General features: G+C 34.6%; 1 protein-coding gene across 1 annotated transcript in view; it reads left to right on the forward strand.

Annotated features, from left to right (window-relative positions):
* LOC145283517 (zwei Ig domain protein zig-3-like) overlaps positions 1-27,279 on the forward strand; it is a 120,999-nt gene that overhangs the window by 58,938 nt on the left and 34,782 nt on the right. Inside the window, exons 3-4 of the mRNA XM_080132360.1 lie at positions 16,120-16,201; positions 25,851-25,993. Coding sequence (XP_079988486.1) covers positions 16,120-16,201; positions 25,851-25,993 — 225 coding nt within the window. The remainder of the gene's footprint in view (positions 1-16,119; positions 16,202-25,850; positions 25,994-27,279) is intronic.

A 27,279-nucleotide genomic window follows, 5' to 3' on the forward strand; every position in this document is an offset into this window, starting at 1 on the left:
CCAAGACTATATATAAATATATATATATATATATATATCATTTTTATTTTACTGTTTTAAAGTAGTACTCTACATGCATGTGTTTCGCTTCTCTACCGTTCATCAGCGTAATTTGATTGTATTATGGTTCAAGTTTCGAGCCATTATACATTCAAACAATGCTGATCAGCTGTAGAGCAGCGAAACACGTGTACGTATAATACCGTTTTAAAAATGTATATATATATATATATATATATATATATATATATATATATATATATATATATATATATATATGAGTTTGTATGTATTTGTGTGTACGCCTAAGGTGGGTGTAATAATAGGGGGAGATATCTGTATATTCGGACTGAATTAATTTGTTTTAAGATAATATACCATTTGCGCTAAATACATTCTTCCACAACAAAAGCGAAGGCGCCCTCATTTAATTATAGATAATAATCTATTGTCAGTGACCAACTTGGAACATTTCACTCAAACTTCCGTTATTGCACTCAGCTGACCCAATCTTTGCGGTCGGCCTTCCTTTGAATGAAAGACTGACCCATTCACCCTCATTTGGCTGCGGTGCTTAGAATTGGAACGAGAATACGAACACGTTCGGCCTTCGGGATTTGTCATTGTGTTCTTTTTTCAACAAATTTGTTTCTATTCCCGTCGCTATTGCTCTTTCACTCCCTCTCCTTCTAACTCTCGCTTATTCACCTTCTCAGACTCTATCGCTTGACAGCCCTCCTTTTATCTATCTATCTATCTATCTATCTATCTTTCTATCTATCTCTCTTTCTCTCTTAAATTAATATGATGTTGTATTCATACGCTCAACCTATTTCTCAAAGTATATCGGTAAATTATGAAAAGAATTCTATTATCATGTTTCCCTTTAAACGGACACTTCACTTTATAATTCCACATAAACGCAACTACGCACGTACAAAAGTATATATATATATATATATATATATATATATATATTCCCCAAAACCTCAGGCCTTAATGGAAAGGAGACTAAAACTTGTACTATGGTTTTAAATCATCTGCAATAACACAAGGGGAGACTTGATTCAAAATATTTTCATATGTTATATCTCCCCTCTGTTGCTCTTTTAGAAATAAGGTACGATTATGAGTATCTCCAGTTTCAAGAAATCCTTGTACACTCGTAAATCTATTATCTCAGATCTCTATCAGATATTTTGTAATTCGTATGGAAAACTAGAAAAACAAATGACTATGATTGAAACATTTTATGGCTGTACAAAAAGATGCTAAAAATAGTCTCTAGAAGATGGATCATCACCTTAATGTGCGACCTTCAGGGCAAATGTTACATAGCCCACTTCACAAGTCAGGTGATTACCTTTCCATCGGGTTTTTATTTGTTAAATTCTGATCAATAGTCACTGAGATTTGAATTGACAAAAAAGGTAGGGTCATCTACATACATAACTGTTTCGGTTTATCACAACTTATCAGTGCGATTAAACTATCACCTTTCTCTGACCAGGGATTGAACCTACAACCATCGCGTTGATAGTCGACAATTCTATACTCGTAGCCAAATTAAATATTGAAATGCTCATATCTTTAGTTCTATGGGACGAAATTACATGATAAATTGGAGGCTTTTTTTAAGATTATAATAACATTCTATGGTTAAAATTTTATGATAATTGGTAAAAAAAAATAACCTATATTTTCAAGCCAATAAAATATGCCCCAATTTGCTTACATTTGTGTGTGTATATATATATATATATATATATATATATATATATATATATATATATATATATATATAATTTCCTGGCAGGATTGCTTCAGTTTTGCTGATTTGGAATGAATTACGGCTGTTGTTTTTTGTTTTGTTTTTGCCAGGCCACTAATATTAATTTTTTTTCATTTATTTTATACAGCCATTAAACTGCCGCTACAAATTCATGAGCATGTTTCAGTCAACCAGTTACACGTAATTAAAAGCCTTTCGGGGTATATTGCATATACAAAAGTATACTCCGCATCATATTCATGCTTATGTAAAATAAATAAACGCTATATCTTGCTTAACTTTGGTATTGAGCATACTGGCATAAACCTCATTAAAATATCAATGGTTTACCTTTGAAAATTATTAATCATAATTATATATATCTTTGGAGGTGGTGAGTCCAAGTGCTTCCACTGCATTTTTTTTTTACACAGTGATCACTACTTATCAAGGCCCGGAAGATACTCAGGGATAAGGGTTATTGCAAGTACAGTACGTTAGTGTGGAGATTTGATGAAGTGTTTACTTAAGGGGGCAGTTCATTAGGAATTTGTTAACGTTGGACTTGAAGACAACCAAGTTGTAGTCAGGTGGGAAACAGGCAGACGGAACAGAGTTCCACAGGCGTGCAGTTCTAAGAAAGAAGCTTTGTTCATGGAATCTATGTTTTGATTTAGGCACAGATAAAGAGTGGGGGACATTTTTCACAGTGGATTCAGCTAGACGGGTGTTTTTCGTGAAAGATTGGTGAGGGGGGACCAGAGATTGGAGTTCAGACGAGCACCTGTCTTGGAAATAACGATAAAACAAGGATAGGCTCGCAACGTCTCTTCTGTGGGAGAGAGGTTACAGGGTAGAGAAAAGGGCATCCCCACTAAGCCACGAAGTCTATTTTGTACTCTGTCAAGGCAGGATAGGCTGCTTTTAGCAGCTCCTGCCCAGATATGACAACAGTATTCCATCCTTGGGCGTACTTGGCTTTTATATAGATAGAGAATTGCATCAGTAGTGAGATATCTTCTGGAGCGGTAGAAGGATCCCACCATCTTTCCAGCGACCTTGGCAACAGACTTGATGTACGTGTTCCATTTCAGATCAGGAGTAAAGGTCAAACCCAGAAGCTTGTCAAAACACGGGGCCTCACCCAGACGAGAGCCATCTATCCCAATTGATGCCAGATGTGGATCAGAGCGTTGAGGATGTAAGGATAGGAGTTTGCATTGACTGGGCTTTAGTCTCTGGATCATAGTGATTGTAATCAGTCTTGTGAAAAACTTTGACTCATCTTCTTGGCACATCTCCAAATTCATCCTCGAGCACTCGACGCGTTCTTGCTTCTGGAATGGTGTGAGCAACCTGGGAATCCATCTGGCAGACACCTTATGCATATGCAAATGGCCCTGAATGATAGTTTCCACAGACCATGTACTAATCTTGACATCTTGGGCTATTTGGCGAATAGTAATGCGCCGATCTTCCAAAATGGCAGCCTCAACTTGACGGACAGTTACCTCATCAATGGCAGAAGGGGAGCGACTAGGTCTAGGAGCTATATACACAGATTTCCGGCCATGTCTGAATCCACGATGTCAGCGTTATACAAGGTCATATGATGGGGCATTATCACCATAAGTTTCTTTCAGTTCATCAAAAGTCTCCTGTGGTGTGCGTCCTTTCAAATACAAAAACCGGATCACTGCTCGACATTCAACAGGCTCCATTTCACACCTGACCCAGTTCAAACACCTGTAAAACAGAAACCATAATTAGTTCACAGCTGTAGTTTGCCACATAACCCGTAGAGATATAAATCATTGCACATGCAAAATTCCAGCTAGATCAGACAACTGGAAGTGGGTCAGGGGCATTACTTATTGCACGCCCATCGTAGTTAAGTGTGAGTTCTACTCATTTAGAACTACTTTAAAGTATCTCTGCTCACTCATTTTACGGTCAAATTTCAAACAATTTTACAGTTCAAAGGTCATCTAATCTATTTAAATTTTTTTTTTTCAATTTTCGTTCATTAAAATAAAAGTTATGATAAAACTGCTGGTTTAAAATATTTTCAGAATAAGTAAGGAACGTGAGAGACGGTCTCTTCTGGTTGGCTGTTGGTCGCCATAGCAACTTTTTCAACAATGACGATTTTTTTTGATTGACTGTTGATTACCATAGCAACATTTCGGCGTCGACACCTCTATAAATCATAACGGGAATATCGCTCGCATGCGTTATTTGGTTTATATAGAGAGCGTTAACAAAAGTGATGCTCTTTGCCATGCTAGGGCTGATAATCTCTCGCTTACGAGGTATCCCGTTAATTCTGTTTCGCTCTTTTTTTTCGTGCTAGGGTTGATAATGTTTCGCTTACAACGTCTTAATTCTCTTTCTGTCTTCTTTTTGTCCCTTTTTCTGTTTATTTATTTAATTACGTATTTTATTTGATTTTTTTACTTAGTCAATTTAAGAAGTGGGTAGTAATGTTTATTGATTGTTGACAATGCATATGATATTGAACCTTTTAATTTTCTAAGTTTAATCTTAATCATATTACTTTTCATGCTCGCATTTTATCTGATGGTGAGGCCCCAGCTTGCGGGCCTTAGGGAGTGTGGAGCCATCTTTAATTGTTATTGCTCCCAGATCCACTAGGAGTGTTAGCACCTGTTAGGGTCCCAACTATGGGTTAAATAGAATACGACTTAAAAAACAAATATACTATATTAAAAAATCGTTCTTCAAAATCACCAGATTCGGCATTAAATAACCTGAAAATGGTTGATATGCCGTAAAACAAAACAACCAACCAACCAGACATATTGTTTTTTTTGTATTTGTTTTTGTTTTTTTTGGGTTTTTTTTTCATTTTCATCCCGCTTTTGTTTGTTTGTTTGTTTGTTTTATTGGTAAACATATAATAGGAATCTATTTTCGTACAAACATTAAAATCGCACAGTCGTCCAACTAATCACTCAACAGATAAAGAAAAAGTAATTTTGAAATAATTTAGAAGAAACCATTTCATATCTTGATAGTGTACTTTTTTGGTGAATCCGATCCCCATGTCTTTGTACGATTAATATGATTTCACGACCTGCGGAGCCACCTTTACGTTCCTTCAGCGAGCGTAGATAAACCCACGCAGACTATAACTAATATTTCGATATTTTATTATGATCACGGATGGCGAATAATAGAAAAAATGGTATCATGCTATACGAGGGGTCAAGACATAAATGCTGCATCACTTTCTAAGATAAAAACAGAACTAATTTCTTAGGAAACTAAAAGCCGCTTTTATTAATCTATGTCCAATTTGGTCAGACATGATTAGATCAATTCATATTGTATGATTGGACAGCACGCCTCGAGTGTCAAATATTAATATTGTTTCACGGCTAGAAATGGCGACTTTTATCACATTTGTAAAAGTCTTTCAGAACACTGTAGAAAACATAAATATGACTTTATTATTTCGTGCGGCTTCCAGTAATCTAGTATGGACCTATTTGCCGATCTAATAGTTTATTACAATCTAGGAATTTTCCAATTTGAACAACGCGCATTCTACCAAAACAACATCTTTCCTTTTGTTAGTAGTATAACTGAATAAAAACAGTGTTAATTTACAGTAAGTTCGCCGCAGAAGCTCACAGTAATAATGCTGGCATCCGTCGGGGTTTAATCTTGAGCCCAACTCTCCTTCTGATCTTCATCAACGATGTCTCCAATCACATTCTCAAGAGTTGCCCGAAGCATCCTATCCTGCCTTGACAGCGTTCAAAACCGACTTCGTTATCTAGTAGGAGATGCTCTTTTCTCTTGTCTGCAACCTATTTCCTACCGAAGAGATGTTTTGAGTCTGTTTTTGCTCTATCGTAATTTTCATGGCAAGTATTCGACTGAGCTCCAATCTATGGCCCCCACCGCGCCAATTTCTCATAAAAAACACTCTTCTAGCCAAAATAGTTATCAATAATTCCCCCATTCTCTATCGGTGCCTACCTAAACGTGGATTCCATCACTAAATCTTCTTTCCTAAAACTGTCCGCCTGTGGAACTTTGTTCCGCTGGTCTGCTTTCCAGTTAGTACAATATGGTCGTTTTCAAGTCTAACGTAAGCAAATCCTTATTGAACCGTCTTAATTAATAATCTGCTTCTACCATATTTCCACCACAGACGATTTTTATGCAACTGCCCCAATGACTACAATACACCATTTCGTCGAGTGACCTCTGGGCCGTGATATGTGGTAACGCCTTTGTAAAAAAAGGGTAAACAATATTCATTCTGAATTGTACCTGATACATGATATATATATATATATATATATATATATATATATATATATATATAAAATGAAAATTACAATTGAATTTACCAAAATGATCCAAGATGGTAAAATTAAAGTAAATTATAAATATTAAAGAATAATATTTATAAAATTATCTAAGCCAGATATAAAAGCTCGATAAAACCAAATAGGAAATAGAGCTTATAATATGAGCAAACAGTTAATGAAATATGTTAAAAACACTTTGAAATGAGTTAAAAACATATTTAATCTGAAAAGGAAACACTAGAGAACTTGTACAAATGGAAATTCTTTTAACTTCCTTGAAGTTTTACATTTGGATTTTACCGTCACTGGATTTTTTATCTTCCACCAGACTACCATTAATGTGTAATCACCTTTTTCTTTACCATATTCCCTCTGCTTAACTTATTTTGTTTTCAAGTAAGATCTTTGACTTATTTGTTGTTTCATCAAATACTTCTGCATGCAAAATCCGATCCCGCATTTTGCTAATTCCTACCCTCTGATGAGAAGGAGAGTATTTCTTGGAAACTCCGCGGATTAAGGACTATCCATTTATCTAGTGTTTCCTTTTCAGATTAAATATGTTTTTAACTCATTTCAAAGTGTTTTTTTAACATATTTCATTAACTGTTTGCTTATATATATATATATATATATATATATATATATATATATATATATATATATATATATATATATATATACATATATATATATATATATATATATATATAAGGTATAGCACTTGCTAATTTCTTGATATTCCGGAGAGTGACATACAAGGTGTATATAGAGTTCCTCAACCATACTGCAAGCAATTTAAAGAAGGGGGAGGTATATTGACAAAACAGGTAGAGGGAGTGATGACTTTTAAAACCAAATACCCGCTTCTAATTTGTAATGAGACAGCACGAGAGTAGTACAGTTCAGAAAACTGTCAAGAGTATGCTCATGTCAGTGCCCAATCTACTTCAGCCGGAGATAGCTAAGCATGATAATATTCGTTTACTTTTCAGAGAGATGTAAACATATTTCAGTCATATTCTATCTAGTAATAATATATTATTTTCTATCTAATTATAATATATTATTTTCTATCTATTGATAATATATTAATTTCTATCTAATTATAACATATTAATTTCTATCTTATTATAATATATTAATTTCTATCTAATTATAATATATTTATTTATATCTATTAATAATATATTAATTTCTATCTAATTATAATATATTAATTTCTATCTATTAATAATATATTAAATCCATGGGAACCTGTGGAAATTCCACACTTGCCTTCCTGTGAATTTGTAACGCATTTCCATTATTCGGACCTACAGCACGAATGAAGACACCATCTAACACTTTAGTCAAGCGAAAATTTGCCCATAGAACTTTCTGACTAATATACTTTAAGCGTATCTTGTTATTTTATTAATTTAATTTTTACGAGTTTAAAAGCCTACGTTTTATATTGAAAAATTATTAAAACAAACTTCTTAATGTACTTAGTCATGAATATGCGAGCAGGTTCACTAATTTGCTTGTTCCATTGAAAAAACGGAAATTTTTTAAATACTTATTAATTTTCTTTTTATTATTCTCATTACATTATTACGCTTAATTCTTTTTATGCATAGTTTCTACATTCTGCATAATTGTGTAGAGTTTCAGATGAAAACGTTCTAGCACACTTGCATGTTATATATCTATCTATCGATTTCTATATATATATATATATAGATATATATATATATATATATATATAGATAGATAGATAGATAGATAGATAAAAATGACTTTGTCTTTTTGTGCGAATCATCTCTATTAACCCCTTCTCTGAATATTTAGTCTACACACTTGAAATTCGTATATAGAGGGTACTGGACTTCAACAAGAATTTCGATTTGGTTTTTGTGGTAATTGCTCCTAAAATATTAAAATTGAAAAATAACTAATTGACCTTGGAAAAAGTAAATCAAATAACTTCTAAAAGCATGCGTACATATACATTTTTAGCTTAATTTTTTGTTTATCTTTCCTCATCCGTCTGGTAGATGGTAATGACAAAGGCTGGAAGGCTGAATGTTTTGATTTAGATTCCAGCTGATGGTACCGAAGTCATTTTGTTAAACTTTTGAAATCATTATATTAAGTACAATACAATATTAAATATATATATTTCTACATAATAAGAAATCGGATCCCTGTCGCATCAAACGACCAGAAACTAACAGAAAACAAAGAAAAACCTAAATTTTGATTGGGCCTCTGTCACATCAAAGACCGAAAATGCTACAAGCAATAAATAGAAGAAAAACTTGTTTAATAGTTACACAACTGTCTCCCTAACAAAGTAACATGATACTTTTTCTCAGAACTGACTCATTTTTCTCTGCCTTACGTAATTATACTCGTAAACATATTGCTTCTGTTTTCAAACAAAAGAATTTAAATACATTGCGAAATACAAAAGCTGGATATGTGTGTCACCTCCCGTCTTTTATTCCCCTAACCTCTTGCAACTAAAACAATAGTAAAACTTTTGCTTAATCTCAGATCACCAATGTAAGGCAAAGTTGATCTTGATTTCTACAGAGATGGATGATTGGAAGGGTGCTGGCATGGTGTATAACTGCTTTCACCCTTGTTGCGAGTTGAACGCGAACATAGTAACGCTTTGTGTTACCAACACTGGACCCATAATTGATCGTATCTTTATTAAATAATATTGTTTAATAATAATTAGTCACGACTTACTAGCTCCAAACGAAACTATAGGAAAAAGATCAATTTGCTTAGTTGGTATATTATAAGTAATTTTCATTTTGTATTTATTTATTTTGTTTTTCTCAGATTAACCCCAAACAAGATAGATTGCCATTGAAACGTCGGGGTGACTACTATAAATTAATGACTATGCTAACAGGGAGCTGAGCAGCGCTTTGATCGGTAAAACTACACTTAAAGTTTTGTATGTTGATTCAGTCGGGAAAGCAGGTTACAGGGGGGGGGACTTAAAAGACTAGTAGTATGAGGAAAGAAAATTTCAGACTAGACATGTATATTGAAAACGTGAGATTTTGATGTTGGTCGGTTATCTGGAGTTAACTACGTTGAGGGGACAACAATACTACAAATTGGCCAAAGCAAATTCCATTAAAGTAATTATAAAAGTAACACAAAGATGCAACATTGCGACAATGGGACATAGGTTGGATCAGGGTTAACATGAAGGAAGCTATTAGGTTGGAAACTAAGTTTTAGATTCTGTGTAAGAGGGAGAGACTAGTGGTAGCTACACCAGCCCAGAAGTGGCAACAATATTTCATGCAGAGTTGAATGGTGACTTTGTAGAGATACAGGATACCAGCAGGTGTGAGCAACTCTTTATCGCGGTAGAGTGATCCAGCGCTTAATTAAATAACGAACTGCTCGACAAGTGTGTGCTGGTTTGAAGACATCTATATTCTAGTATGCATGGAATTACTCCCGTGGGAATGTGGTCCACAGATAAGATGTTTTTAAAGAACAAAATAATCAAGGAAATTTCCTTTGGTTTTAAATACCCGGGAGAAAGACGGGATGTACTACTTATAAATGAAGAACCAGTTAATGGTAAATGTAATAATGGATAGATTTGAATGCAGAAAACAACATTCTTCCCCATTTAATAGAAACGTAGCTGATGAAAGAGAGAACTAAATGGCAAAAGTAGAGAAGAGTGGGGTTATCCTGCCATGGCAGTTCAAAACCGTCTTCGAAACTTAGTAATCGATACTTTTTTATCATTTCTACAACCTCTTTCTCATAGAAGAGATGTTTCGGACTGCAACACTGTTAATTTATACGGCAAGTGATCGTCTGAGCTTCATTCAATGCCTTCCCCCGCCAAACATTTACAAAATACACTCGTCAAGTTACAACCACTATCATTAAGTTATTTTAATCTATATCAGTGCCTAAATCTAAACGCAAATTTTATGAACAAAGCTTCTTTCCTAGAACTGCAGCCTGTGAAACTTTGTGTGATTGGCTTCCGACCTGAGTACAACATGGTTATCTTCAGGTTTAATATGAACAATATTTTGCGATCTCGTTCCTTTAAAACGTCTTATTCTTACCAATTCTCACTAAAACGATCGCTGACCCATGTGCACTCATTAACCCTTTTTCTCGAGTGGGTCTTGATAAATCGTAACTTACTTGTAAGAAAATTGTCGAAAGTAAATGCAACGTCAACTTTCTACCGTAATTTACCAATAGGAATTAGATATTAAAGGTCGGTCGAATACTTTCTTATGGAAATAATGATTGGATAGAGAAGGAGTAAGAACATTTACACTTTTTCATAAAAGCTTCAAATTTTAAAAGAAAAAGACAGATACATATATTTAACAATATCGTACCAATCACCAATAGTAGAAGGAGAAGAAGAAGAAGAAGAAGAAAGAAGAAAGGGAGAAGAAGAAGTGAAAGCCAATTTTACCAAAATCGAAATGAAGAAAAAACAAGAACAGAAAAACCGTACCCGATAGAAACAAAACGCTATTGAAGTCAGATATGGGAAGCGGACAGGATCATAACAGAAATGCCGACTGGCCGAAAAAATGAAGAAAGAGTCATATCAAAGGGACAGAGAAGGAAATCAGCAAGGAAAACCTCAAGACCACCCTCCGAAAAATGGCAAACTGGGGAGCAGGTAATAATAACAATAATAATAATAATAATAAGAAGAAGAAGAAGAAGAAGAAGAAGAAGAAGAAGAAGAATATGTGCCGCACAGAAGCAAGCACTCAGGACAAATTATGTGAAATATCACATCGATAAAACGGCTGAAAGTTCCCTGTGTCGACTGTGGTGAGATCGTACAACATCCTATCTCGGCAATAGTTGTTAGAAGTTAGCTCAAAAGGAGTACAAGAGACGGCATGACAATATTGCGAGAAAAGCTTATTGGGATATATGCCCGAAAAGATGGTTGAAATGCAATGAAAATTGTACGAGCGTTCCAGAAGGGTTAGTGGAGAGTGGTAATGTAAAATTATTGAGGATATAAATATTCAATGTGATAATGTGATTGAAGCAAGGAGACCAGATTTAGTCTTATTTAAAGAAAATATACACAAGACATTAATATAACAGTGCCGGTTCATGTGAATCTGGCGGAAAAAGAAAAGAAAAAATTGGAAAATTTCCAAGATTTGAAACAGGAGATGAAAAGATTGTGGAAGATGAAGATGGTAGAAGTTGTACTTATTATGATGGGAGCCGAGGGGAATGTGACAAAACGATGTGACAGCAAGTGGATTGAGAAAGTTCGGATCAACTGCAATGTAGGAGTACTTCAGAAAACTGCCTTGTTTGAAACAGGAGGAAGCTTGCGGTAAGTGCATTCTGATGTCCTATGCTAATGTGTTATGATCCGCCTATCAGCATAAAATCGGCAATAAGAACAGCCAGACACAAAATGTGACACCGGACATCATCATCACCATAATAATAATAATAATAATAATAATAATAATAATAATAATAATAATAACCTATATATTAATACGATAGCATGTGTGTTCTTTTGTGTGTCACACTTACATCCTTCATAAATTTTTGTTTCGGTTTCGATTATGGCTGAAGGAACTCAAGTTATATATATATATATATATATATATATATATATATATATGTGTGTGTGTGTGTGTGTGTGTGTGTGTGTGGGGGTGTGTGTGTTGTGTGTGTGTGTGGGTGTTTTTATAAGTTTGTATTTCGGTTTTGATTCAAGCTAATACACCCAAGTCATATGGATATATTTTTTATTTTTGTAATCGCATTTTTATAACATAAAAATTGATAGAACATTAACTCTATCATAATGTATACGAAATCTGCAAGAATTAAAATATAACATTTAAGCGTACTTTACGACCGGACTTTAGCAGGCGTTCATGCTAGCTAAAATAAATACTTTTGCAGTTAAAAAAAAGCTACAATAATAAATCATGAATATCAATGCAAATTTACTCAAAACAGGAGCAAAGATAAAACGTGCGTGACAAATTACTATTCCTCGTGTTTATGCGGTATGACTTGGTGATTAACTTTTGGGTGAGCGTTAATTTGTTTCAAAAAGACGTTATGAATCCGTAAATATGAACAACGTTGTTTTTATTCTCTCTTTGGTAATAACGTCTGCTGGTGGCGCCAGGGGTGGCAGTACCGTCTTAGCCACCGGAACTCTGTTGCCAAAGATGGTTAGCGGCTGATGGGAACAGAGAATCTTGCACGTGCTATTACACGTTATATCTTTAAAAATGTATGTGTGTGTGATTGTTTGATTTGCATATTAACATACAGAAAAGCCGTCACTCTCAATAATATATGTGTGTGTGCGTATGCGCGCGCGTGTGTGTGTGCGTGTGTCTGTGTGTGTGCGTGTGTGTGATGTGCTTTAATGTTTAGTATATCATAATTTTCGGTTTATGCAATCTTTATAAAAGTCAACACCATGGCCTCCGTTCAGTCTTCGGAAACAATGGATAACCTCTGTAATTATACTTGTGAGTGTAATTGAAAAAAAAATTGCGCAATCCTCGGCCACATCTCTTCTGATTGGGCACTGTTTTTTACAAAGGCGTCACCACTTATCATATATATATAAAGAGTACATCACCTACTAGGTTACGAAGTTTATTTTAAACTCTGTTAAGTATAAATGAATGGAAACAAGGTCGAAACATACGTATAGAGCACATACAGCACGTGGTATTCACAATTGGCCACCCATTTTACTACTAACCAGGCTATACATTGCTTATCTTCGCTGATCTTAGAGAACCAGTAAACATAATGATTCTTTTAGTTATATTATTACAAAGGATGTGCAACAATTTAAACATAATTTTAATAAATAGTACTAAGAGTATTTATGGATTAAACAAAGGAAGCTGCTCGATATCCCGTAGAATAGACGTATAATAATCATACATTACAAAAAGTACTTAGCTTTGTGACTTTACTGCAGTTCTATTGCATTGCCGGATAGCAAATAGTTAAAAGTGATGTTTATTATACATTCGATTTGAAATATTATCGGATTCATTGCGCGTGAGGAATCTGTTGTCATAGAATAATGGAAATAATATTCCGACGAAATCGAGAAATAAAAAGGAACAAACCGAGTTATGTGTTCATCAACGTTTTGTCTTTATTTCATCCAGGGGAAGTCTCAAAATAAAGACGCAACGTTGAGTAACACATAACTCGGTTTGTTATAGACAAAAGTCTATATTCCACATTTCATGATGGTATAATATGAAATAATCGATGGAGAATTGATTCAATAATAATAAATACGAAATCTACGTAAATTAAAATATATTTAAGCGTAGTTTACGACGAGTAACGCAGGGGGACCCGGCTAGTGTATATATATATATATGTGTGTGTGTGTGTGTGTGTGTGTGTGTGTGTGTGTGTGTGTGTGTGTGTGTGTGTGTGTGTGTCAGTATACTTACGTATAAATGTTTCCAGCTCAATCCTGCGGAGAGGGAAAACCCTCTCTACCCTCCCATAACTAACTTCATGGAAAAACCCCAGCTTAGCATTCTTTCCATCACGCCACTACGTACTTTCTTACCCAACCCGCTTCCCAAATTATCTAAAGTCGACCAACCGATCCCTAATCTCCCGACCAAACCTCGGGTTTTTTTACAACTTCTTCCAACCAACCCACTGCTCAAAAAAAAAAAAAACATTTTGTTTTCTTTTTTTAATAGTTTTTATTGTTTTATGAGTATTTGTGTTCTTTTCTGTTTGTTTTTTTTTAACCTTTTTTTTTCTTTTTTGATATGGCCTCTTAAACGTGCACAGCTGTCTTCCTACCTAACCCCATCCCTAAAATAAGCATGATCGCTAAAGAAAGAGGAAAAATCTGTCTTAATCTTATTGTGTAGTCTTTTGACCTAGTCAGCGACCGGCAGACATGAAGGTTACTAGGACACTGGGTTAAAACCGCCATAAAATAAAGAGATATAATAAGATAGATAAACGCAGAAGTCGAAAAAAGGGGTTAGTGGCACACGAGGTTAACTGAGATTCTTTTTTGGGATTCCATGGTCGGAATGAACAATCTCTAGCTGTAATTGTAGAGTCGGCTTTCATTTCTTTAGAAAATGGGGCCAGACAACCGTTTTCTGGGTGAAAGAAAACGGAGAAAAGGAAGAACGCGCAAAAGATGTGACAGCGAGTTGCCCAGCTCTCATTATTAACGGACCATTTTGGTATACAAATAAAATGCCGTATCTTAAGACAAAGAAATCCATTTTATTATCTCTCTTTTTCGCTATCATTTATCTATGCTCACAAACACACACACACACACACACATATAGACACACACACATACACACACACACATATATATATACATATATATATATATGAGTGTCTGCGTGTGTGTTTTGACGATTGAACCACTTTTTAAATCAAGTTCAGAATGAAACCCATACATAAAAGAAATTATATTTATTTGCAGCTGTTTCAAAATAGTGTTTATTTAAAGTTATGAAATAAACTATAATTTTTAATCGCTCGTCAGAAAAACATATACATATATATAAAACATGTTTTATCTTGCTCAAGTGCGATTAATGTAAGCATATGGCGAATAATTAGAGAAGCATTTAAGAAAACTGGAAAGATAGAATTAATTAAAAGAGAAAACGAAGAGTTGAGTAAAGATAAAGGAATGATAAGAGCACGGAGGAAGAGAGCAAAGGAGGAGGGACGATTATGGTATTATAATATTTCTGACTTTGCTAATAAATGCTTTGAACTGTCAATGTTTGATAAACATAGATATAAATACCACATATATATATATATATATATATATGTATATATATATATATATACACACACACACAATACAAATATATTTCAGAGGTATACTCCATCTTCAGTGTGTTGTTTTCTTTCTTTTTTCCCCTTTTCTTCTTCCGGGCCATGTTGTAAAGTTTGAGAACTTTACAACATATATATATATATATATATATATATATATATATATGTATATATATATATATATATATATATATATATATATATATAATTATGATAATAATACAATGATCACTCTTGGAAGCCAAATTCTTTTCCTTATTTCTTGCTACTTTATTTTATTCTTGGCTAGACCTGGTCACGGAGGATCCCTTAAACTGCCGAGGTCGTCTTTAGATAAGGTTTTGGCATAACTCTGCTGCTTCGGGATTTATTTTAAGATTATTCTCTAATTATACAAATCTACTAGCAAACCATGTATAAGATACTGTTGTCATATTTCTGCTTGTGAATCTCTCTCATTTAAGTGTCTTTGATGAAACGCAGAAAACCCTTGATAAAAATCTAGAAACGTTTATGTGACCCAATGATTTGAATGTACTTCTCTACCATCTCTCTGTAGTAGACATGATGCTGCTTTTCTTAATGTTTCAATAAATACTATTAAGGCATGAATCATGTAAAATTGTTCGCTCTCTTCCACTCTTCCTTTGTTCCAGCTCGGTTGACTCGGTGGTCTATTGGTCTCCATTAAATTGCTGTGCTGATAGCACGTTTTCATACAACTTTTTTATACAAATGTCTTTTTTCAAAGAGGTACAGATGTGTAGATCTTCTTGCTGACTGTTTTCCGTTTACCTATGAAATTTTTAAAGACTGTCTTTGCGATAAGTTTCTTTTTAATTTGGGTAGCTCCTTACCCCAAGTATCTACACACCTTGTCTGGTGCGATTATTATAAAAATATATAATTGTGAATGAAATTGATCATATGGCGTTTGAATTCTGATTGCTTTTTGCACAGTTGCACATTAAATTTGAAACGTCAACACAACTATAATAATTACATCATTGTATAGCACTTCCACGCCTTTCAATAAATCAGGTAATTATGTCACTATGAAAGACTTTCACGCTTTTTAATAAATCTGCTATTGCCTTACATTTATTTTATTTATTTCAGATACACAAAATACGGAAAAATATTTACAAAAAGAGTTGGCGTGAACAAAACAGACTCGGCTCGAAGAGGGAACGAACGTTAAGTAAGTTTTCATCTATATTTCGTTTTTCTTGTTGCTTATAAATATTGATTCACTAGCAGGCCGCCTGATGTTGCTCGCTCGTAAAATACGCATAAATGTTGTATTGTAATTAATGAAGAATTGTTATTTATTATAAACAGAAATACCTTTAATAAAATGAAGAAAAAAAAACGGAAAGAAACTGAGACATGTTTTTTTTTTCTAAACAGTTCACTTCTTATAAATAAAAGAATATTCAAACTGAGATCGACACCAAAACATACAGGCAGTGAGTCAAGTAAGATAACCATTACGTCAGCTTGACACGATTTAAAAATGTGTTTCAAAACCCACTTATTCTTAACATAAGGAATCTGTAATGCATGCGCGTTCGTGAAATAATTGACAAATAGATAAAAATCCGATGACCTCCACTTAAATTTTTACCCATTAGCAGCCCTTTTTCCTAATGAATACCAATTAAACAGTTTTCCACATGTTTGAATATCCTTTATACCAAATACTATGTAGATATAAAATTCGTTGAGTATATAGTTTAAGAATTGTTCTCACGCACACCCTCACGTTTATGGATATATAGATGATGCATGAATGTATTTTAAAAAATGGGATCACAATTGCTCACTTCCGTCTGTCAACTGAGATCGACACCAAAACATACAGACAGTGAGTCAAGTACGATAACCATTACGTCAGCTTGACACGATTTTAAAATGTGTTTCCAAACCCACTTTTTTTTACCCATTAGCAACCCTTTTTTCCTAATGAATACCAATTAAAAAGTTTTCCACATGTCTGAATATCCTTTATACCAAATTCTATGTAGATATAGAATTCGTTGAGTATATAGGTTAAGAATTGTTCTCACACACATCCTCACGTTTATGGATATATAGATGATGCATGAATGTATTTAAAAGAAATGGGATCACAATTGCTCAAGAGCGTTTGCCAACGATTTGCAAATTTTCGGATTTTTTCGAAGTACTAATCATTCATCTTTTATTTTATGACATTTCGATTGATCTAACCTTCAACAGTTTTCAGGTGTATCTCGTCGATTTGGGGAATTTTCAAGGACCCGTCGCGTAACGGATAAAGTAGTAATTTCTAAGTGACATTTTCTTGGAGCTTTAAGTTTCACTCTTCAGTGTGGACTATACTACGATTACAATAGTGTATTACTTAATACAACTGCACCGACGGAAAGAGAACATGTTATCTCTGTGGATAAAATAAAGGCAACGTTTTAAATCGCGTAGGTCGACAGAAATATTACCGAGTTAGACAAAATATATTTAAAATTGGTTAGAGATTATATCGGCCGAAACGTTGTGCGAATAACATTTAAGATAAGATGAATAGTCCAACGAATCCATATTATCCAAATCAAAATGAATAATAAACTATTACTTAAAATGCCAATTTCAAGGTATTGCTCGCGGGTAAGACTAGTTTTATAGTTCTCCTGAGAAATGTACACAAGATTGCAAGGGTTATTTCCCTTGATTGTTGGAGAACACTTCATCGTCCAGAAGAGTAGACAAACAACCATTTGCTATGTGCGAATATAAATCGACTCATAAAAATGTTGGCTTTTAGCTATTTAATTAGCTAGTCGAGTACAAAGTGGTTTTTTAACGGCGGCCTGTCAGCGACTGGCACATCACACGTAACTTGATGAAAAGCACGATTGACAATGGCGCTTTTGTTTGAATCCCGATAAAACATATCAAAGGCCCACCACGCCGAGTCGATAGGGCTTCAGAAGTAGCCATTATCTAGTTCATAAATACGCAATTTACGACAGTGTCTTTGAATAGGCGTTGTGTTGGTCGTAAATCGGTAATTGATGTCTGCGCGAAGAGCAGTTTGCGTTTGAGCTAACCGGCAATCTTGTCAAAGCAGATTCACAAGAATTATTAACGCTTTCATATTAGCCGAGGATAGAAACGCTAAATTGTAATTTCTATCGTTGCGAGCATCCAAATATTTATCTAAAAATAGTTTAGCATTTATGATAAACGCATCGAATAAACTTTTCGAAAGATTTCTATAATAAACACACCTATTGAGAATGTTGCTAGATTTTTTTTTTTTTGCTTTCTCAATCAGGAATATTGAAACTTAATCACAAAAGGCAATTGTTATAGGAGCAATATTTATAGCGAAAACCCTCATGTAGTGTTAGGTAACAATATGTTGTTTACATTACATTTAAAATTCTGTACGTTAGTACGGTCAGGGAAACAAGGATCAGAGAGAAAATTTCAAAGGCAAGCGGTCCGAGAAAAAAAGCTAATGGAGTAACAAATAATGCAGTGATGTGACAGAGATTGGAGCTTCGCATTACGAGGTATCTGGTTAAATTTTTACGAGCTCTGTTTAAGAGGGAAATACTAATGGTTTGAACACTAACCCATAGATGACGATATTGCTAAATACTTAAGCGAATAATGGCATTATAAAGATCTAAGATACTACCGCCTCATAAACTATCTGACTCCTGATGGAATCCTCTCCATATAAGTCTGAAACAAGGAATTGCTCTCACATATAGTGAGCCTACCCTTAGAGCACATTTTCCTGCCTTGGTGGAGTGCAAAATAAAACTTTGTAATCTAGCGGATAACAATCTCTTTCCTGCAGCAGCTATTCTCAAAGAAAGTACGTTGCAAACCTTTATCTACGTTTTCGTTATTTTCTGAAAGGTACTCAACTGGATCCCCTGTAAAACAATCACAACAAGAACTCGCCTTTCTACTACGACTAGAAAAAACGTACTCTTTTTTCGATTTCCCATTACTAGAGTACTGCTTTCCTACATACTATAACATGGCTGCCTAAAGACTGATCACACATTAAACGTAAAAGTTTAATATCAAAATTACTTGTCAAGCTGTCTTCTTATATAAACAGACTTTGTGCATCTCATTTATCGTTTTCAATCCTCTAATATTATTGTTTGTCATTCAACTGAGACTTTTTCACGCTCATTCTCTTTATCTTTTGGCCTTCTTGAGTTGTGACTCAATAGTTTAAAGCATTCATTGACCGACAACACGCTGTATTATCATGCGTCTCAAAAATTCAGAAACGTCAACATGTTGTTTATTTTATTTAGTTATGAAAGGCCCTAATAAGCTATAATCATTTTATTGTTCCCCGTGCAGTCGAACACTAGAACATCTTATCCTAAATTGATAGCGTATATTGCCTGTGTATGTTCCTATATTAAGCTTAAACATTATTTGAGATTTGTTCCATCAACACAAACATCAACAGAGTTTCGACCATTTTTATAATTAACTTTTCTCTATTAACTGCAGTATGATAATTATCCTGTGCAGTATTAGTAGGTCCACTTTCCCAAAATTACTCTAATCGCCTACTGAGGATGATCAGGCACGTTTTTACAGGTCGGATTCCCACTCGTCCGGGATGATGGCTCTTGCCATCCTACTTTCTGACCCGTGAAGAGAAATAAATGCTTACTAACAAAAGCATGCATATTTTTTTAAAGATGCAATGAACTGATTTCCAGCATAATTATGAAATATTGAAATGGAGTACTTCGGATAATTACCACATGAAATATTTAATAGAATGTTATATTTATGTTAATGTTGCATTAATCGTTCCTATGTTTATATTAACTACACATCATGTAACATATATACTAATGTCGGTATTAATCTAATCTAATATATATATATACATATATATACATATACACACACACACACACACACATATATATATATATATATATATATATATATATATATATATATATATATATATATATCGTATAAGGCTATGTAATACAGAAGTGAACCAGATCGACAGAAACTGAATCACATTAACACATATAACTATTTATCTAATTTTTATTAATACAATATAAATGTATTTTTATATTTTTTTTATATTGCATTCTGTTCTTACATGCGTCAGTGTAGTCGGACAGATGTTCTGTACCGCCTGATATTTCGGGAAAATTATTTCTTTTTATTTGAAGATTTTAGTTCATAAGTGCATACGTGCTTTTTTTCTCATTTCATTTACTTTCAGGCCAAGACGTTTAGTATATTATAATCCTTAAAGAATATGCAAGCATTAATTTACTGCATATAGATAAAATTATCACTTGTTCTACGTTTTATCAGCGAGTGGTTATTGATGATGACTGCATTGTGATTGTATTATTATTAATTATTATTATCATTATCATTATTATTATTATTATTATTATTATTAATAATAATAATAATAATAGGGAATAAAACGAACACAGACATAAGTAAACATACGAATGCATATATATATATATATATATATATATATATATATACTTGTTTATTGTTATATAAACATGCTCACATCCCGCTGTTACAAATAGCCACTTGTTTCAATCAAACAACAGATATCATCAGGCAGCGACTTGACTATTCAAAAGTTCAATGAATAATCTTTAATATCATAATAATAATCGTTTATTCATTGAACTTTTGAATAGTCAAGTCGCTGCCTGATGATATCTGTTGTTTGATTGAAACAAGTGGTTATTTGTAGCAGCGGGATGTGAACATGTTTATATAACAATAAACAAGTATTATCAGCTCTTTTTATTGAGCACTATCTAACAACCTCGTTGAATTCATTAGTCCATTACTTTTGAATATAAAAAAACCCGAGTATATATATATATATATATATATATATATATATATATATATATATAAGCCCATAGACTTTAGCAGGCAAATACAAATATTTACACCAGATCGTTCGTACTTATCAAAATGACATAGATGATTACCGGAAAGTAATTAATATTCGAAATTATATGTTTCTTTGTGTGTTATTTTAAAATTAATATGTTGTGACATCGTTTGTAAAGAGATCAAGTAATGAGACTTGGTGACGCCAGGGCGTACCGTTTTCAAATCAAAAGAGTGCGAACTCTTTGAACCGTGGAGACTTGAAAATGTGCTAAGAAATAACATCGGCCATATTGGTAACAATGTTTTTTAACCAAAATCTAATTAAGAATATCCTTTAACAAAAGACTTGTTTGATATGTTAAATATCTCTTAGCTACATTTTATTGTTTTTGTATTTTAAAAACTACATCATTAATGTAATTGTAACGGTGTAAGGGAGCCAACACCTTGTAGACTTAGTCGCAAAAGATAATAAGAAAGAACTTCGACTTCTGTTTCAACTTCAAAGAAAAGACCTTTATTCCTCATTCTCTCATAACGCTTTACTTCTCGCTACGGTTGTAACGTCACACACATCTCTATCGTGATCCTTCTTCCTCTCTCTGTCCTATGTCTTCTAGAACGTCCTCTTTCGTCTGTGCACACGTTATTTTTATAATCTTTTCTTTTTCCATACCGTGACGTACTTTGTATTTTCATACGCGCGTTCGCGCTCTGTTACATTATAAAATGTTTCAATGTTAGAATGGTTAATTGCAGGCATAGACCAATTCATACCATCTAAAAAATTCCAACAGAAACCTAACAGCCAGCCGTGGTTCTCCCCAGAATATGCTGCTGCTATCGCGCACAGAAATCACTTTTTCCATAGCTACCAACGTAATAGATGCACTGAGACAAAAGCTGCTTTTAGGTCTGCCAGCAACCACTGTAAAAGAGTAATAAAAAATGCAAGAGAGCTATATGCCCAGTCTGTTAAATCCAAGGTAGCTGATCAGCGGCTTGGATCCCACCTGTTTTGGCAAATAACAAATAGGATCCTGAACAGAAGTGTGCGTTCTATCCCAACCATTATCAATGGACCAGAGGTCATCTCGTCAGCGTCAGACAAGGCCAAACTATTTGCAAAGAACTTTGCAGCTAATTCTACCCTATGCGACGAAGGCCATCAACTCTCCATATTTCCTCCTATAACACAGAACAAGCTAGGTAACATACAAATATCCGTGCATGAGGTCGCCAAGCTAATAAAGAACCTAGATTCCAGTAAAGCAACTGGCCCTGATGGCATCCCAATTATAGTGTTAAAAAAGCTTCAACAAGAACTGTCTCCCATACTTACGAAACTATTTAAGCGCTGCCTTAAGGAGAAGTGCTTTCCGACTCCATGGAAGACCTCATCAGTTTTCCCTGTATTTAAGAATTCAGGTGATAAGTCATCTCCCTCTCAATACAGACCTATAAGTCTCCTGTGTGTTATGAGTAAGTTGCTGGAATCCATATTAAATAGAGAAATAGTCAACCACCTCAGCAGGAATAACCTTCTTAGTGACACACAATATGGTTTCCGCTCTGCAAGATCTACCGCAGATGTGCTGACGGTTATATCCCACAGGATTAGTGAATCTCTTGACAAAGGCTTCTTTTCTAGGGCAATTGCTCTCGACATATCAAAAGCCTTCGACAAGGTATGGCATAAGGGTCTGCTTCACAAGATTTCCAGCTACGGTATAACTGGAAATGTTTTCTCAATCATTAAATCATTTCTCTCCGATAGGCTCATAAGAGTAGTGGTAGATGGACAAAAATCGGAGGCCTGCAATATAAATGCTGGAGTCCCTCAGGGGTCAATTCTGGGCCCTACTCTCTTCCTGATCTACATCAATGACCTCCCTAAACACATACTTAAATAATTCGTTGACATCTATGCTGATGACACGACCATCTACGGCAACACACCAAAGGCTGTAAATGACAAAGTTCTCTCTGATTTTCTCTCCTCTGATCTCGAGCGCGTGGTTCAGTGGGGGAAGATGTGGCTGGTTACCTTTAATGCATCCAAAACCAAACTCCTATCCTTACATCATCAACGCTCTGATCCCCATCTGGCATCAATTGTGATGGATGGCTCTCGTCTGGGTGAGGCCCCGTGTTTTGACAAGCTTCTGGGTTTGACCTTTACTCCTGATCTGAAATGGAACACGTACATCAAATCTGTTGCCAAGGTCGCTGGAAAGATGGTGGGATCCTTCTACCGCTCCAGAAGATATCTCACTACGGATGCAATTCTCTATCTATATAAAAGCCAAGTACGTCCAAGGATGGAATACTGCTGCCATATCTGGGCAGGAGCTGCTAAAAACAGCCTATCCTGCCTTGACAGAGTACAAAATAGACTTCGTGGCCCTTTTCTCTACCCTGCAATCTCTCTCCCACAGAAGAGACGTTGCGAGCCTGTCCTTGTTTTATCGTTATTTCCATGGCAGATGCTCGTCTGAACTCCAATCTCTGGTCCCCCCTCGCCAATCTTTCATGAAAAACACCTGTCTAGCTGAATCCACTGTGAAAAATTTCCCCCACTCTATATCTGTGCCTAAATCAAAACGCAGATTTCATGAACAAAGCTTCTTTCTTAGAACTGCACGCCTGTGGAACTCTGTTCCGTCTGCCTGCTTCACTCCGGACTACAACTTGGTTGTCTTCAAGTCCAATGTTAACAAATTCCTAATGAACCGCCCCCTTAAGTAAACATATCAGCAAATCTCCTCACTAACGTAATGTACTTGCAATAACCTTTATCCCTGAGTGGCTTCCGGGCCTTGATAAGTGGTGATCACTGTGTAAAAAAAAAAAAAATAAATAAATAATTCCATAATTGGTATTAAATGTTTTAATCGCATGTTTTTGTATTTGATGCAAACACAATCTTATGAGATTAACTTAAACCCAACAAAGTAATACGTTCAAATTCTGAATAACATTTTCTCAGGCAAGCATGAGTAGTTGCCAATAAAAAAAATATCCTTTTATAGAGATGTGTAAGGATTATATTATATCGGAGTGTATGAAACTGATGATAAAAAACGATACTATCAGCATAAGTATAAAGTATATCAAGTCAGTTTTAGACTTGGATATTAGAGCCATCGTCAACAACTCTTCTACTGAATTGTTTTACGAAGGAAGAATGCGGTAAGAGAATGACGTATTCCTTATATTGAGTCGAAAACGATTATTGTACATCTTATTCCTGTGGTGAAAGAAATTGTGGAAAGGTAGATTGTACTTCCCTTTTCTGCTATAGTGAGCAAAGAAATATTCAATCAGAAGTGGAAGTTTAGGGCTACGTGTTAGAGTATGAAGTTATAAGTAGGAAGTCATCAGAAACACGTGACGGGTAATCTGTGAAATTGTTGCTTTGATTTTTCTGGACTGTTACGGAGAGAGAGAGGGGTGGGGGAGGGAGAGAGGCGTCAACAGATGTGGCCATTCGTTTTGGGGGTATGGGTTTCCATTTATATGCATATTATTAAGATCAACCACTAGCTTCTCTTCGACAGGGTGCAAAACTAAATTTCTGACGTAATATGTTTCGCAATGTCTGTCAAGATATAATCCATTTCATATCAATTTAATGTTTCATTAGTATGCTGGTTTTGTAACAGCGCAAATGCATATGAAATGGCGTCACTAGTAGGGATTAATAAAGACTGTAAAAAGCAGATCACGTTAGAGACGGGAATAACGTTCCAGATCATGTTAGAGGCGCGGAGAACGTTCTAGATCATGTGGTTCACGTTATGGCCGTTGCAACGAGAAAATAATTATAATTATCGTTGTTACCCAGAAAAAGTTATTTTCTATTTTTTGTCTGCTGTGCGATGGAGCATACAACGTGATGGTTTCCGGACAAAGCTCCAGTTTTACAAGTATTTATATAGTTATGATTTTAGTGCCCTCATACTCTACGAAAATACATTCAAAAGTATCTCTGCCCCTCCTAATTAAAAAAATGACCGTAATGCAATTATCTTGTCGAACAGTATCAATTTCGGCTGCCGCTGCTATAAATCTGTTGTTGTTGTTTTTTTATAAAAATAGTATTTTACGTGGTTAGCATGCATCATAAAAAGAACAACGACAAAGAGGTAGAGAAGGAACTGCTACTACGATTTATCTACACTACATAACTCTAGTTGGCAACATGATGAACTGTCGTCAAAATAATTTGATGGGATAAACAATGTCCCGAACTTTATACGTGGATTATTGAAGCATGTATAAATGCAATACAAAACTTAGTGTGAAAATCCGAGAAAGATTCTATCTAAATCTAAAACTTGCGAACGGCCAGAATCCATTTTAAAATCTAGTAATGGTCGAAAAATGACCGCGCGTTTCCTTTTAAGACAATACTAATATTCAAAGGATTGTTATTTCTCAACAAGACCTTATTTAATATGTAATCACCTCGATTTAATTCTATTTAGCTGGTTATATTGACATTCGTTTAGACATTATTAAATTATATTTTCCCTTGGCCTCAAAGCCACAAGAAGCTGGATCATTGTTGAGATGTCTTGTTACCTGTGGTTGAGGCTTTGGATATATCAACGGTCATAGTTTTATTCCTTTAGGGTGCATTGTTTTTAAACCCCACTTTCTCAAACCTTGTATCACATCAGTTAAACCTGGGATGGGAAAGGCTCAGATTATGACTGCTTCTTTTTGAGAGGTTATTTAAAAATTATTATTGTTAATAAAATCGTGTCGTATTTGTTTATCTTTAAGCTATTAAGAAAATCTGAAACAGCTTCAGTGTGGCTTAAACATAGACAGCACTTCAAAGCTGCGAAACTGAAACAACGAATATTGCAGTAAAATAAATATTAACGGTAACAATATATCTTTTGTATTTTCAGATATAGGACGGCTGAATTTTGCAGTAACTCCTCCCCCGACGAAAACAGTGTCAATCGGAGAATCATTTAGGCTTCTATGTAAACTGGAAAGTATGCCTTCTGCCACGGTGTACTGGACAAAAGACGGAGAACGAATAATACAGGTAAGATTTTCATCACTTAGTTGTCCATCCATTTGAAATAAAGGCTTTATAGAAACGACCATCTTTAAATTCAAATAAATCATAGGAAGAATATTTTCAGCATACAAATATGTGAGTTATTCAAAAGATTAACTTTTGGTATTTATAATTTTAATATAATTTCGGGCATTTGGCCCGTGCCTTGTCTCTCGTCCCTCGTTCGTATCTATAATAATCTAGAGGTCAAATTTCCACAAACTCTACGCATTAAATTAGGTTTTATTTTGGCAATAACGCGTCTAATATAGTATTCCAAGTGGCTATTGTGTCTGGTTTATCAACATAGATATGGGACCTTATGTATTCCCATAGAAAATTATCTGATGGGTTAAATCGCACGAACGAAGTGGCTTGTTGATAGACCCGTTTCGTGAAATTAATCTTTCATCAACTTTTAACATCAGTAAATTGATTGTATTCGGAAACATCGCTTTTGGTTGCCAAATCAAGCTTTTTTTTACATGGAGGTCACCACTTATCAAGGCCCAGAAGCCACTTGGGGATTATGGTTATTTTGTTTACAGTAATCAATAGGATAGTATCGTAACAATAGTTAATATTGGAGATTTGATAAAATGTCATTACTTAAGGGGGCGTTTCATCGGGAATTTGTTTATGTTGGACTTGAAGACATCCAAGTTGAAGTCAGGAGGGAAACAGGCAAGGGGCAGAGAGTTCTACAGGCGTGCATTTCTAAGAAAGAATCTTTGTTCATGGAATCTACGTTTTGATTTAAGCACAGATAAAGAGTGGGGAAAAATTATTGACAGTGGTTTCAGCTAGACGGGCGTTTATCGTGAAAGATTGGCGAGGGGGAACTAGGGATTGGAGCTCAGATGAGCACTTGCCATGGAAATAACGATAAAACAGCTGCACTCAAAAAAACAGAAAGTTGTCTAATTTGCAATTAAATAAAATAGAATTTTCGATTTAAAGTTCATCGATTCTAAAAAAACAACCTGTAGAAACGTATATTAATGCATATATTTATCATTTATCATTTGTGCTATAGCCATAAATATAAGTATGACTTTGGGTTTAATTTTATATCCTGCATAGTAGATAAATCTATGTGATCGATTTGATCTGAACAAAGACAAGTGAAAGATTGTTGGCCACGTATTATTGAATATGAATGGATAAGTTAAGCATATATTCAAATTTATTTGTAGTACATATTGTTAGACTGTGAATTTTACATGGTTTGCATTTTTAATGCGAAATAATGCGAAAGTATACATTAAAAC

This window comes from Euprymna scolopes, chromosome 8 (assembly GCF_053919585.1).
Source record: "Euprymna scolopes isolate OS-2025 chromosome 8, ASM5391958v1, whole genome shotgun sequence".
In the NCBI taxonomy this organism is placed as follows: domain Eukaryota; kingdom Metazoa; phylum Mollusca; class Cephalopoda; order Sepiida; family Sepiolidae; genus Euprymna; species Euprymna scolopes.